Source organism: Pholcus phalangioides, unplaced genomic scaffold (genome assembly GCF_987345545.1).
Source record: "Pholcus phalangioides strain wild (caught in Gottingen) unplaced genomic scaffold, Ppha-v1.0 ptg000017l_1, whole genome shotgun sequence".
Taxonomy (NCBI): domain Eukaryota; kingdom Metazoa; phylum Arthropoda; class Arachnida; order Araneae; family Pholcidae; genus Pholcus; species Pholcus phalangioides.
In genome coordinates, this window is record NW_028301610.1 from 26,344,641 (window position 1) to 26,359,152 (window position 14,512).

The window sequence follows — 14,512 nt, forward strand, 5'->3', positions numbered from 1 at the left end:
TGAATTCATGGGGCATGGGGCGGGATGCCGATCTTCCTCCCCCACAAAATATATGAAATCAGGAATATAAGGTGCACCGAAATTATCTTCACACCGGGCTCTGCATCTCCCGCATTTAAAGCTATTTATCCCCAACTTTCCTCCGTCTTTCGAACTCCAACATCTCTTGTGAATATTGCATTTAGAAACATGGAATGTTTTTTGTTGGTTTCAGAAGAGAGGGCAACAAATTTCTAATTCGGTTTTTGAGTACACGAGAACTGTATAAAAAGTTAATTTCTTAATTTCTCCATGTATACGACCCCTCAAACAAATTTTGAGATTTTAAGTAACTGCACGTCATTTGAAAACTTTTTTGTAATTGAAAGTATGTTTCGAAAGTCAACGGTTACAGAGATATCCACTGCACAAACAATTTGGGACAGCCTGTGTATGAAAATTATGTAATTCGGCCAAGAATTTAAAGAGAGGTCACGACGGCCTTGCTATTAATTTCGCATCGGGCCCCCGCGTCTGATGAGTGCGGCCCTGATCAATGGATAATCATAGAAATAGTCATTGAGATCTGCCCCCTTTGATGTCCAAATGTTGGCGAAACATACAAAAGAAAGGATAGAGGAGACACCCACTGAGAGAGATTCAATCTCTCCCAGCATCCATCTGATCGATTTCCCATCCTCTTACGGTATCAGTTTATCCGAGAGGCGATCCTCATGTTTTCTTTGTCCGAGAAAAATTAAAATAAATCGGCAATTTTTCTACGGAAAAATCAACGGAATGCTCTAATTTCCTCGTATAATAATAAATAATAATAATAATAAAAACCAGGATGTGGTACTATCTTTAGCATAACATCCCGATGACCACGACCACTGATAAAAATGACTCATCCGAAAATCGGCGCCACACATAAAGAGACAGAAAAAGAAAGAATCAAAAATGTTATAGGATTTTACAACGTCTCCTAGATGGCGCTGTCATCAACCAAAGACCAGACAGCTGCAAAAAAATAAAGAAATAAATCTGCCAAAAATCAAATTGGCGCGATTATCGCTATTTATTGATGATAATCATTGACATTGAGTTATCCTTAAAATATAATCATGATCAAAAAAAATTGAAACGAACGTTTTTGGGAATAATTATAACAAATAAAAATAATTATGCAATTTTTTTTGCGTTTGTTTATAAATCCTTATCAATGAGTCGATGACCCTGATTTGGCGTGAAATCGAAATTGTTGGCGAGATAATGGATGCTTGATGGCTTAAAGGAATTGGAAACCCTATAAACAGCGGCCATAGTTGTCAGTCGGCTAGCTTCGTACGGAGCTGAGCGTCGGAAGCTGTTTTGAGTTGGGATTGTGTGGGTGTGGTGAAAGGAAAAAATAATAATAAAAAAATGATGATAAAATAATAATAATAGAAAAAATGAAATACAACAATATGATGTAGAGATCTCACCCACAACCAACATAAAAATGACTCTATAGGCTTCATAAAATTTTTTGTTTTGGTTCGGATAAACACAATGGCCACTACCTGTGGATATGATAAAGGATTTAATGGTAAGAGAAATTTTTTTTAATATTAAATTCATATTTAAAACAATAAACTATGATGAATTTAAAAAAACTAAATTAAAATCGATTATGTTATGATCTAAAAATAAATTCCATCGCTCGATCAAAACGGATAAATTCGCTGGAAAAATAATGCCAGATAAATATTTGTTGGTAATGAGCCGGTGATTATGTAATTAAGCAATTGATTATGATAATCTCTCGTGGATTTCGTTGTTATTATTGTTTGTTTTTTTTCCTTCAAATCAGGTGATCATGACGCCGCGTTTGTTGATGATTATTAAGATCGATATTCTAACTCGTGATTTTAATTAGCGCTCATTCTTAAAGTCATACGTCTATTAATTTTTTTTTAAATTATATAACGTTAATAATCACTAATGATCATCGATGATTATTTATCTGCTGTCTAATTCTCGGTCGTTAATATTTCCGTATAACTATCACTTTATCCCAATTTTTTTCCTAAATCTTGGCGGTGTATTTAAAATTTTTGTTGTTGTCATTTAGACATGTTTTTCCGATTTGTCACTGAAATGCCGGCTATAGCGTAAAATTGTCTCCAAATGAAAAAAAAATAACCCGTAAAATAACGGGATGCGGTTACAAGTCACGGACTCGTTTCCACGCGATAAGACGTTGGCGAAGTGAATCGAAACCACAAAATGATCCGTAAATGCGTGGGTGTCAAACTCGTAGTAATAGTGGAAATGAAGCGAATCATTCATTAAAAACGTGGTTTAAAACTTTCGCTCCTCGGAAGTTTGCGTGAATCACTGGTAACTGTTAGTAAGGCCGTAGCGAGAAGGGGGGGGGGACCAAGGGGTCCAATCTTCCCCGAAATGTGGGGAAATGAATGAGAGAGAGATACATATGGAATAACATGGTTAAGTACAGGGCTTGACAAATCGAAAAAAAAAATGTAGGTGCCAGCCAAATTTCTTAGGAGCCACGACTTAGTTTTTGTTTTCTCTCTAATAAGGTTTAATATTAGTAGTTTTTTTATTCTAAATGATGTTTTTTCGACTTTTCATGGACATTACGATCTCTTCCCATGTTTGAAAACACATAACTGTGGAATAAGAAGAATTTTTGTCATCCTCAGACCTCGATTTAACCATCACACATAAAAAGTTTTAGGCGTCAATAAAAATTTTCTAGTCATCCTGGTGATCTGGCGCTTGGGATTTGCCAAGCAGTGGTTAAGTACAGTGGATCCCGCTTATAACGTTTTTCTAGAAACCATCATGAAAAAACATTGTAAGCGAGAAGACGCTTTAAACGGGAAATCTTAATGTGTATTAGCAGGGCTTGACAAATCGAAAAAAATTTAGGTGTCAGCCGAATTTCTTATGAGATAATCTGGTTTTTCTCAAGAAAAACGATTGTAAATGATGTTTTTTCGACGTTTGTTGAACATAAATATATATATATGATATATATATAAAATGACCCCTTCTCCCATGTTGGAAAACACACTGTCATGAAATCAGAAAATTTTGTTTCATCTGTGAACTTCAATTCAGCAATCAGATACAGAAACATTTATCAGCCAATACTGATTTTCTAGTCACCATGGTGATCTGGCTCCTGGGATTTGTAAAGCCCCGATATTGGTAATAGTTGAGACCACACTTAAAATAAGTCGTACTAAGCGGGAACGTTATAAGCGGGATCACCGTATATTGTTTTATAACTTCGGTCCTCACTCCGAAAGAAATTTCTGGCTACGGTGTATATCAGTTCTATGTGTATGAGTTAAATAATTACAGTTAAATTCCGTTATAACGACATTAAAGGCATCGAGAAGTTGTGTCGTTATAGCTGGGGCTCGACCATCGCTTCTAACAGTAAGCAGGTCTTGATATAAGTAATATAACTGATATTCAGGACCAAAAATTGGCCCGAGGAGGACCTCTTTCAGATACTTTTTACTGTATATCATCAGATGGTTAAATTAATGATGTAATAAAATGTAGAAATATATGATCTTCGTACGCAGAGACGTCGACCCACATTTGAAATCTTAATTGAGAATGAAAAGAAGTAATCATTAAGATGCAGAAGTGTACTTTGAAATAGGTTCTGGAGTGAATTCTTTTCAAACAAAGATAACAAATGCACGGATTAGATAATTAAAAATCCCCCGATCGATACCTGCTTGAAACATGCTTTGAATACTAAAAAGAAAACACGCCAATAGGAATCCGCGGTTTCTAGAAACTCCGACAATGTGCAATGATTGACAATAATGCTTGTATAACCGTAGTCATGGCTCCCACATTCTGGAGTAGGACCCCTAGTCTTTTGGCGGGCCCCCAAGCCAGACTTTTCATGGGCCCTTCTATGGTGAATTTATATCATGAAAAAACAAATAATGACGGTAACTGTCACTCGCCCCAGGGCTAGAGCCCTGTCAGCTCTGCCCTTGTGATGGCCATGGTCGTAGTTATTAATGGAAAAGGCCGACAAATACTTCATACTGGGTTTGACAAATCGAAAGTTTGCGCTATAATAGCCAAATTTCTTAGGTGTATAATCTTAATTCTTGGGGTATTTCCTATCTCGGGTTCTTAACATTCTTTTATTCCCAATGCGGCGGTTATAATGTGGATCAGGAAAATTTTAAAAACCGCTTAAAGAGTCAATTAATTAAATTTTTGAAGATATGAACCATGCCATGCCGTGAAATATTTCCATTCATTATTTCTAAATAACTTAGATTTATACAACCTTTAACGGATCAGAATCCTTAACCACTGTACAAGACGTCTTTTAAAAAGACCATGACAACCACTTTGTTGTTCAATTACACTTCTAAAATCCTAACGAAACTATGCCAAAAAAAAAAAAAGTCTTTCATCTTTTTCGGAATTGGCCTCAAAAAGAAAACTGCTAATGGTAGCTGTTGTGGTAACAGCAGCAGGAAGCGACTATCTTTGACGTTTTGCATTTCTCATCCGGAAACGTCCTTGTGCGTCTCCGTGCTATTTGATAAATACAAAAGAGGAACAAGAGAAATGTTATATACACTATACACACATGAAATCTTTTACAAAAAGCACCGGAACTAACCCAAGAACTCCTTCCGTCAACTGTTGTTTGTTCTTAACCCTTACGAAATGTCTGAGTTCTAGTGAAGCATCAAGTCCATAAAAGGCAGAGAAATTTAAAAAAAAATCTAGTATTTTAACACAATCTTAATCCTCCAGCATATCCGGGCAGTGGTCATTCGTCTTTTCTTGGAAAAGTAAGGTTCTTAGAAGAAATAAAATAAAATGCTTTTTCTCAAAATGGCTAAACAATAACTCACACAGTAGCTTTTTTCCCCCCACTAAGAAACCTCCTTACTTTGAATTTCGATATTTGAAAAGGTAGAATGACCTCTTCTTTGATTGAAGAATGACAGCAAGGTGTGGTCCTTGACTTTTTTGCTGATCTCTGGAACCAGTTCAGAGGTAGCTTCCCATATATATATATATACATTCGTGATTATTTTTCTTACTTTCTAAAAAAGAAAAACCTAGCAAACAAGACAGTTGAAAGTTCTTCGTCTAATAGGCTTTCACTTTATGTTTGATCACATATAAATGGAGGGTTAATGGCAGACAAAACAGGTATTAGATGTATACTTCCTTATTTGGGCGTTGATGTATCGACTTTCAAGAAATTCTCGTAGATCGGGGATGAACTTTGATCACTTGTTGAAAAATCGTAACCAATATGCAGTTATTCCCTGGTGGAAACCCTACTGCTACTTGGATTAAGTTGTCGTGACCGAGTAATATTGGATAGCGAGAAATAATAGATTCTCGCCTCTCTTTTTTTTGACCGTGAATCATGAAAAGGTCGCTTACTCCCGTTCTGGATCCTTTATATACTGTACATCTCTCCCTCTTTTTTGTTTCCAAAGTATTTGTCGGTTAATCAATTAAACAAACGGCAGATGTAATGCGTCGTTAGCCATCCGTGGAATCGCTCGAGATGTGAGCAGCTTACCTATTTTAAATTGAGCTTTGTTTCTTTTTCAGGAGTCAGCTGTTTGTCGCCGTTTTTTGATACTTTTTTTTTGTATACGCCTTCTTTTGAGCCCTTTTGATTTCCATAATGACTTAGAAATTGACAATTGATTGTCAAATGTCGAAAGCTCGTACATTTTGTTGTGATCATGCATCTGCATATTTTTGCTGCGAATACGGCTGTAACTTCAACACGGTTTATGAAGCCCCTTGACAGCACACGAGAAACCGAGTGACGTAGAAATGGGCGAGTTTTGTTGTGTTGATATCTATCAGACAAATTACGGCTGGTAGACATTCAGTCTATCATCACACATTGTCCAATTCTACAGTACTTCACCAATCAGGGAAGCTGCACCCCTTGCACGCTCCGCATGAGGCGGTTGAAAAGAGAACTTTTACGGCCCATTATGTGAACTTGGTAACATCGTCACACTTTTGAACTGCTAGTCCAAAAATGTTTTAAAAGCTTTTTTGATCGAACGTTTTCTGTTCGCACAGTAAAAAGTGAAGTCCGAAAATAAGGGAATAAAGATAGTCAAATATAAAAGTGAAATGTTGTGGCAAAAACATTTTACGCCTACAGTCGCAATCAGAAATATAAGGAATGGATATATTCATGGATTAGGGTTCTCGCTGGCTTTTATTTGATTGTAGCAATTTAGCTAATCAGACCATGAAAAATTTAACCTTATGTTAGAAAAGGTTAACTAATTTGGAGTAAACCGCTGGTGAGATGGGCCAAGAAAAATTAAGATTGTAGCACATTCATAGGCTGACCGTAATTCATTGAGACAAGAACAAGAAATCTATCTGGCTATCACCCATTATCGATCAATGGTGGAATCGCATTATCCGTTATTACTATATTAATACCAAGAAAAGAATTGACACCGTAACTGAGTACGGGATTCATGGCCTCCGCATGCATGCGTCAAATCACCGATTCAACCGTCGAGAGCCGAATAGATACATTCGTTATGGCGAATTCGATCTTTTATTCACTCGACGGAATCTTAACCGGGGTTTTCGGAAATATTTTGGGGGGTCCGTGAGCTTGGATGAGAAAGCAACTATCTCATTATTTCTATCAGGGCTTGACAAATCGGAAAACAATTTAGGCACCAGCCAAATTTGTTAAAAGCCAAGCATTTGTACATTTTTCGAGAAACGACAATAATGTGTTTCTATTTTTTTTCTCATTTTTCGTGTCTTGTCATGTCTACTAACATGAACAAGGGTCGCTGACATAATTCACGAAAATTTTGCGCTTTCCTCAGACTCCTATTCCATAATCACACATAAATTATGAAATTTTATTCCCCAATGCCAATTTTTTAGTCCTATGGTGACCAGGCGCTTGGGATTTGCCAAAGCCTGATTTTTACATTATAATATATTGAATATTATTCTGTAAAAGGGGTCCGTAGAACTCAAAAGAATAAGAATCCCTGTGCTAAATGAAACATTTCGTCGTAATTTAGCACGATTGCTACAGCGAGAACGCTGCTACAGATAGATCTTGCTAAGTCTAAATAGTGTTTCTGAACAGCTGGGCACCTAACACTAGTCACACCGGGCCGTGAGTGATTCGCAGTTTCATTTTTCCTATTAATTTCTCTTTAGTTGTGTGTATGACCGGGCCTTTCACTTCCACAAAAGAGATTCACCTAGCCGTGGTTTTCTTAAAGATTGAGAACCACTGGTCTATAATCCGATGGCACTTCATTGATTCGAGAACCAGAGTCTAAAGGCAAAACATTTTGGATCTCCCGGAGATCAAAAACTCCCAATGTCCAAGTATTTCATCAACAATCGCTAGCAAAAATATAAAAAAAAATAGGTGTAGATCGGTTAAAGACAAGAGCCTACAGCATAGTAAAGGAATCGCGACCTGAATGAGAAATCCTTTAAAATCTCATTAATCATTAATCTGTGTTATTGAAGTATACAGAGTAATCCCCAGAATTCGTAGGAAAGCTTTAAGAGGTGATAGAGACTACCCCCTATAAACAAGCATTTTTCTTCATAGAGTGTGTGGGTGAATACGAAAGGTTGAACACTGAAATGACACTAATTATTGACGCACATTAATGATGGTAATTATGGCTACGAAATCGTCGAAAGGTTCGATAGGAATTGCTACATAATGCCCAGGAGATTGACCCACAAAAAGAATTCGAGAGAGAAGAGTTCACGGGAGACGGTTAGCACGTAGTAGGCACGCTGTCTCTAACCTATTGTAGCAGAAATACAATGTTTGAATATTTCTGTATTTTTCACTGAGAAATGGGCCTAATGCTGCATTATACGAAGATGATGTCACTCTCCGCTAATACTACGAAGCAAAGCGCTTGAAGAGGCAAGCGCTTTGCTACGAAGGTTTCGACAGCTGGTTGATGCGAAGATAAATTCAGGAAAGAAAATTCAGCTGTTCTTGCAGGGAATCGAACCCACATCCTATCACTTGTCGGGTGATCGCACTAGACTACAAAGCCAACGAATCCTCTTTCCGTAGTGCTCGTGTGTGTTCTGAACGGGGCCGTACGTGGACATCCCCAGACCTAACTCAGGCCAAAGCTCACAATTTCTCACACTGCCACCAGATGGTCACTTATCTGAAGATGATGTCACTCTCCGCTATTACTCACCTACGTAAAAGTGAGAGGACGTGGGTTCGATTCCCCGCAAGGCCAGTTGAATTTTCTTTCCTGGATTTATCTTCGCATCAACCAGCTGTCGAAACCTTCATACTGCATTATGCCGGAATCACATGCACCCTCGGATGCTATTGGATCGAGAACCATCAAAGTCATGCTGCTCCAAACAATAACAAGCGGTATAATGAGTTGTAAAGTTGTAAATTTTCCGTTACGGATGCACCAAGAGGAGGCCTTCAACTTTGCATCTCATGTACGTTTTTTAGAATTTAGAATCACCCTGTATACCTGGCAACAGGGGCGTACATAGAATTGACCTTTTAAGGGGGCACAAAAATTTTCTTCCCGAGAAATTTTGAGTTACCGCCATTCAAAAAGCATTTACATTAATTATCAGAAATTTGTTAATATAGTATAAAGGGTACTTTCTTTCGATATTTTAATTTTTCCACCGAAATATAAATTTTTTTCCTAATGTTTGGTCGGCTTGAGGGGAGGAACACGGGTCCCCCTGTGCCCCCCCCCCCTGCTTACACCTCTGCCTGACAAATGAGATGAATTTCGTCTTCATATTATCCGTAACGAATGTCTGTAAAGTGAAGTGATAAAAAGGAATGAATATTAAATACACGTAAAACACTTGCGGGTGTCTCTGAACACAAGCCTACCCGTAATTATTTTTCAATAGTACATACAGAAATGAAAAAGTTTATTCCGGATACTCTTGTTTTCACTGAATACCGGAGGAAAAACAGTTACATAACTTGATGACCAATCGGTTCCACGCGAGTTCTTTCATCAATAGCCTTCAACACACGTGAAAGCTCTAATTTTTGAAGAAAGAGAGTACACAATCGATTCTAATACCACTTTTCACATTGAGAAATATATAGGCTGCCATATCCTTTTTAGATCTGAAGTATGTATATCGGAATATTATCTGATTTCTTCAAGACAATCAAGCGTCCTAATTTTTTTTGTTTGTGTTTCAGACCCAGTGGGAAATAGTGTTGCTTTTTTTATTTATTCTTTAACATGATTTGGGGTAAATGAAACCATTGTCTCTTTTTTTTATCCATTGATACGTTCTTTTTTGATGTTACTTGTATTTTTTCCCCATCTATTATAATTTGAGTGTTTTCTTGTGGTTAGCAGGAGAGGAAAAAACAACAGGACAGAGGAGGCATTTGTGTGAGAAATGACGCCATCTCTTTGGTATTTCCCTAGTGTTCTCTGTGAGGATACGCTATGTAGAAGGGAAAAAGAAGAGTAAAAAAAATGTATCTCGCATGTAAAAATAACTGCTACTTCCTACACGACCCGCGGACTCTCATCATCATCATGTCTCCAACAGTCAACTTCCGAGAAAAACCTTCAGTCTTCATCCTCCACCACCATGTCTATTTCGCACGTCCTAAAAGTTGTCATTCATGCCTGTCTTGTGTTTTATACTGACATGAAAATCTTGTGCATAACTTCCATTAAAAAAATCCACTCAAAAAAAAGCTATATTTTTGTGCAACTCAAGCTCGAGGGTGAGAAGGAAAAAAATGGTTTTTGGGTGGGCTTTTCTTACAAAGTGCCGAGAAGACCATCGAAGACAACTCGAGTGACTCGAGCCTACTTCAACTTCTCAAGTGTTTTCTGTCATCTTCTGTAGTACATGGACTTTAAAAGCACCGATCAAAACGTGTCGATCGAGAGATCATTTTTTCCTGATGATTTTTCTTTGAAAATATACAACAGGGCAACTAGAAATGCCCGACGCTCCCCCCCCCCCTCCGTAATTTTAACGGAACACGAGTAAACTCAGCTCCCTGGGCACCAAATTCCCCTGTGCCACCCCAGGGACGGCTCGAGCTTACCTACCGCCTGTAAAGGCAACCCTAGCGGGAGGCCGACAGGGCTTCAGTCAAGGGGACCTCGAGATGAACCTGATTTTTTTTTTTCAGAAGAAAGTCGTTCGTTTACCGGGAAAAATGGACGTGACCATGCGTCCCGCTTTTGAGGTAGGATTTTTTTTTTTCTGGTTTTTGTTTTAGGGCTATTCTAATATTCTTAATTTTGCCAAGTAACTTAATCCTTGAAGCAGCACTTATTGGTAAGTCATCATCACTTATATATACATGTATATATATATATCCTGCAAAGATGACGTACAACGAGGTTAATTTTATTAAAAAATTTATTTCAAAATTGTTTCTAATACTCCAGACACCAGACAAGTGAGAAACCGAATTTTTTCTTCGCTTTCTGGAACAAATTTGGTCATTCTGGAACAAATACTGGGTGAGGGAACCAAAATGCACACTTGCCCCTTTCGATAGAGTACAGGGGCGGCTCTTGGGCCATGCGATCCATTGCGGCCGTACGCGGTTCCACGTTGTTGGGTTAAGCTGTGAGCGTGGGGCTGACAGGGATCCAGCCCGGGACTATTCTTATCACTTTTCCACACTATAAATTAACTGTAGAAGGGCCCTCCAAGAAAGATCTGGTTTGGGACCCACGAAAGATTCCAGCCTAGGGTCCCTGACGCAGGATGTGTGGGCCATGGGGAAGGGATAAGCAGAAAGCGCAAAAAATAAGTCCCGCTCTAGTAGAGATTCTGTCTCGAACCACCCCTAGTAGATTGCTTTTTTGTTTCTGGTATCACGGTCCCAGACCTCGTTTATTTCCTCAAGTTTTCTCAACATCTCCGTTGAAGAGGCCGTAAAGCAGAATGTGCCGAAATCTGCGACGTACGTCGCAGAACAATTACCACTACTGCAGAAGAATTTGGAAGAATTTTTAGAAAAAGTGCAAAAAAACACTATTACATGTATGGGGATTTTTACCACAGAACATTTCCAGACAGCCGAGGGCTCGTCGCAGAACAGTACTAAACATTCTGCTTTGGGGTGAAGAGGTATGGCTTAAAAGTGTCATGTGAATTTTTACTCTGTGGAATTTTTGAAAATTTTGGACTAAACTAACTACGCTGCCGGCCCTTATAACCTGCCGCCTGGGTGCACCCTCTTTTAACCCGCCCCTGGCCCTCCCTTAGTTGCGTCCCTGATACACAATAAGAATAGATGAAAGCTGAACCTTCTCTATGGTTCACCGTCATAAAAATGCATTGAAATTTTCTTTTACCAAAACGGATGTGAATTAATGCTGTTATCATATTTTTAATTGAAATAATAATTATAATAACAATAACAAGCAATTTAATTAATTAGAGGGGATTTTTAATCATCTTAATTGGTTAATTAATGGTAAAGTATACAGTTTACCTTTACTGTGTTATCTATATACAGGTAAAATCTTGCTTAGATTAGAGTTAAATAATTGTTTCCTTGAATTATATTTCTGATTTCTGCAATTTGGCGCGATTTCATAGTTGTAAATTTTTAGAATAAAAATTTTAATTTTAATAGAAAATTTTTAGAATTGAAGAAAATTAATTTCAGAATTGAAGAAAATTAATTTCAGAATTGAAGAAAATTAATTTCAGAATTGAAGAAAATTAATTTCAGAATTGAAGAAAATTAATTTCAGAATTGAAGAAAATTAATTTCAGAATTAAAGAAAGAATTAATTTCAGAATTGAAGAAAATTAATTTCAGAATTAAAGAAAGAATTAATTTCTGAATTAAATTGAAGAATTGATGAGAAGAAATAATTTTTAAGAATTGATGAGAAGAAATAATTTTTAAGAATTGATGAGAAGAAATAATTTTTAAGAATTGATGAGAAGAAATAATTTCAGAATTTATAAAATTCTTCAATAACTTGGGGGGAAAGATCCCTGTTTGACTCGGGGGGGGGGGGGCGTTGGCTCACGCGTTAAGACACCCCTGTTCAGTCGCAAATGAAATTTTTCTCGATATTGATTGAATTGCGGTAGAGTTGCTAGAGAAATAGCATTTTATCATAATTGGCAATTTAGTTGGACCATATTCGAACCAATATTTTCAGTTGTACTCAAAAGGTTGGTTGCAATCTCACAAAAACGTACGGTAATTTCTCAATACTGTATTTGGTGATAAGATTAGAGTAAAACAAAATAGCATCAACCAGATTGGACTTTGGAATGTCCCGTAGAAAAGGGTTCTATTTTGTTGGGGGGAGAAGAAACAAGGGATTGTTTTAAACAAACAATATGCTGCTTTTGTGCAAATCAGTTTGTTTTTTTTTTTGTCCCCAAATCGTTCTTGCTATACTTTAAGTATCATTTTGGTTTGGCGCGACAAGCCAGTTTTAGGATACCAAAACAGCCCTGAGGGCACCCAACGACAAAGATTTGATGCGCGATTGCTAAACGTTGCTTATTAAGATCACTTTATCTATACAGGGCGATTCAAAACTCAACTTACAAAATTTTACGGCAGGTAGAAAACACAAAAACAAAACAGAATCACAAAAAAAAACAAAAAAAACAACCAGAATCCCATTTTTTTTAATTTTTTAATGCATAACTGTGCATGGTAAGAACTTCGAGCACTTGTGAAACTTAACGTGCACACGTATTGTCCTAAGTGTAAAGTATTAAATAAAGAGTTTTTCTACCTATTGGCTTGTCATTTCTGCATCTTCGTTTATCCTCCAGCTGATTAGGTTGGGTTTTCCGGTCATACATTCCTATTCGATTCTGTTTTGTTTTTGTGTTTTCTACCTCCTCTAAAAGTTTGTACGTTGAGTTTTGGACCAACCTGTATAAAAAAAAAAGGATCTTCTGATGCCACGTGATATACAGTAGCCACCGCTTATAAGAATCACTGGTTTAAGAATCAGTCGCTTATATAAGAATCAAATCGGCAAAACGAAAACGAAAGTCAAACGCTATTTCAACGTAGGAAGATCACGGTTATAAGAATCAGATTTCCGCTTATAAGAATCAAAAAAAATTTCTCCAAAACTGTCACCATTTCTTTCACCCAGGGCCGTAACTAGGATTTTTGCCGCCCGGAGCAAGTATGACTCAGCCGCCCGGGGCAAACATTATTTTGTCGCCTCCCCACAACGTTAAAATTCGACAATTCTATAATGGTGTTCTTCGTTCCCACCTAAAACTGAAGCTCCTAAATTTTGCCTCCAGGGCAGTTGGCCCCCTCTATAGTCCGTTTCAGGTTAACTTTGCAGTGAAGAGGAAGCTACGAGGGAACCGCATCACTCGTTGCTATGGCAACGAAAGCCTCTTAACCAATGTATCGATGCGCAGCCTCGGTAAGGTATGGCTGATTCTCGCCAATCTCGCAGAAGAAAATATTTTTTTCGTATAACGTAATGCTTGTAGAAAAAATTGCAGTCAGTAACAATTAGCTAATGAAAAAAAAAAGAAAAAACATCGTCGATACTTTCAGAAATTAAAGTGTGGTTTTTGAAAGAAAAAAAAAATCCCCTTTTTTTCCTGAAAAGTATCTTAGTAACTCCTATTATCCCGGTTTTCACGTTTGAATTTGGGAATAGCCCCAAATAATAATAAAAATGATACGGAAAAATTTAGAATTCTTTTACTCACTTTTCTTGCCGAAATTTCCATCGCTCACCCACCCGAACGCATATACGTCGATGCCACTTATTATCACTACAGTTTTAGTCATTTTTCACGGATTCCCATTCTATGGAATCCTCACTTGAAGTTGTAGAACTATCTGATTCTCTATTACTTATTAATTGTTGTTGTTCCAACATGTGTTCCATCAGGCCATCTGCAATCCAAAATTCCTCTTCTTTTCAATAACGTGCTTTATGCATTATTGCCAAAAAGAACGGAGAACGTTTTAGCGTGTCTATCTCTGGTGAAAAGATACAACTGTCACAGAAGGAAAAAATACACTGCAAGCCTAAACCATTGTGGGTCTCTCTCTCTCTCTGTCTCTTGCTTATTTATATTTATCTGGAGAGACAGCCTCTGTGTGTGTGTGCAAAAGAGACATTACTTATGTCAACACCCTCCGCTATCGGCTATTGGAATTCAGAAACCACCCCTACCTATCCCAGGAACACGGTAAGAAATAGATAATTTAAAAAAAAGGGAGGGGGGGGCGCCTGGAACCGTAACTTACACCCATAAAGAGAGCCTCTCACAACGGTATCGGCGCTGTCGTGAAAGAGGGACTTTTCCTGTAATCTGTGAGTGAATATCTGAATTCGTTGGAGGTTATTGTCGGGAGAAAAAAAAACCTGATTGAATATTCGTCTGGGTGTGTAGGCCTATAACTACATGCAAAACTGAATGGAAAAGTATATTTATTGGAAAATGCAACAAA

General features: G+C 37.6%; 1 protein-coding gene across 2 annotated transcripts in view; it reads left to right on the forward strand.

Annotated features, from left to right (window-relative positions):
- Window positions 1–1,324: 1,324 nt before the first annotated feature.
- Window positions 1,325–14,512, forward strand: part of Myo81F (unconventional myosin 81F) — a 215,594-nt gene continuing 202,406 nt past the window's right edge. For both annotated transcript variants that reach the window (XM_089246115.1, XM_089246116.1), the window contains exon 1: window positions 1,325–1,567. In XM_089246115.1, the coding sequence (XP_089102241.1) occupies window positions 1,531–1,567 (37 nt within the window). In that variant the 5' untranslated portion in view covers window positions 1,325–1,530. The remainder of the gene's footprint in view (window positions 1,568–14,512) is intronic.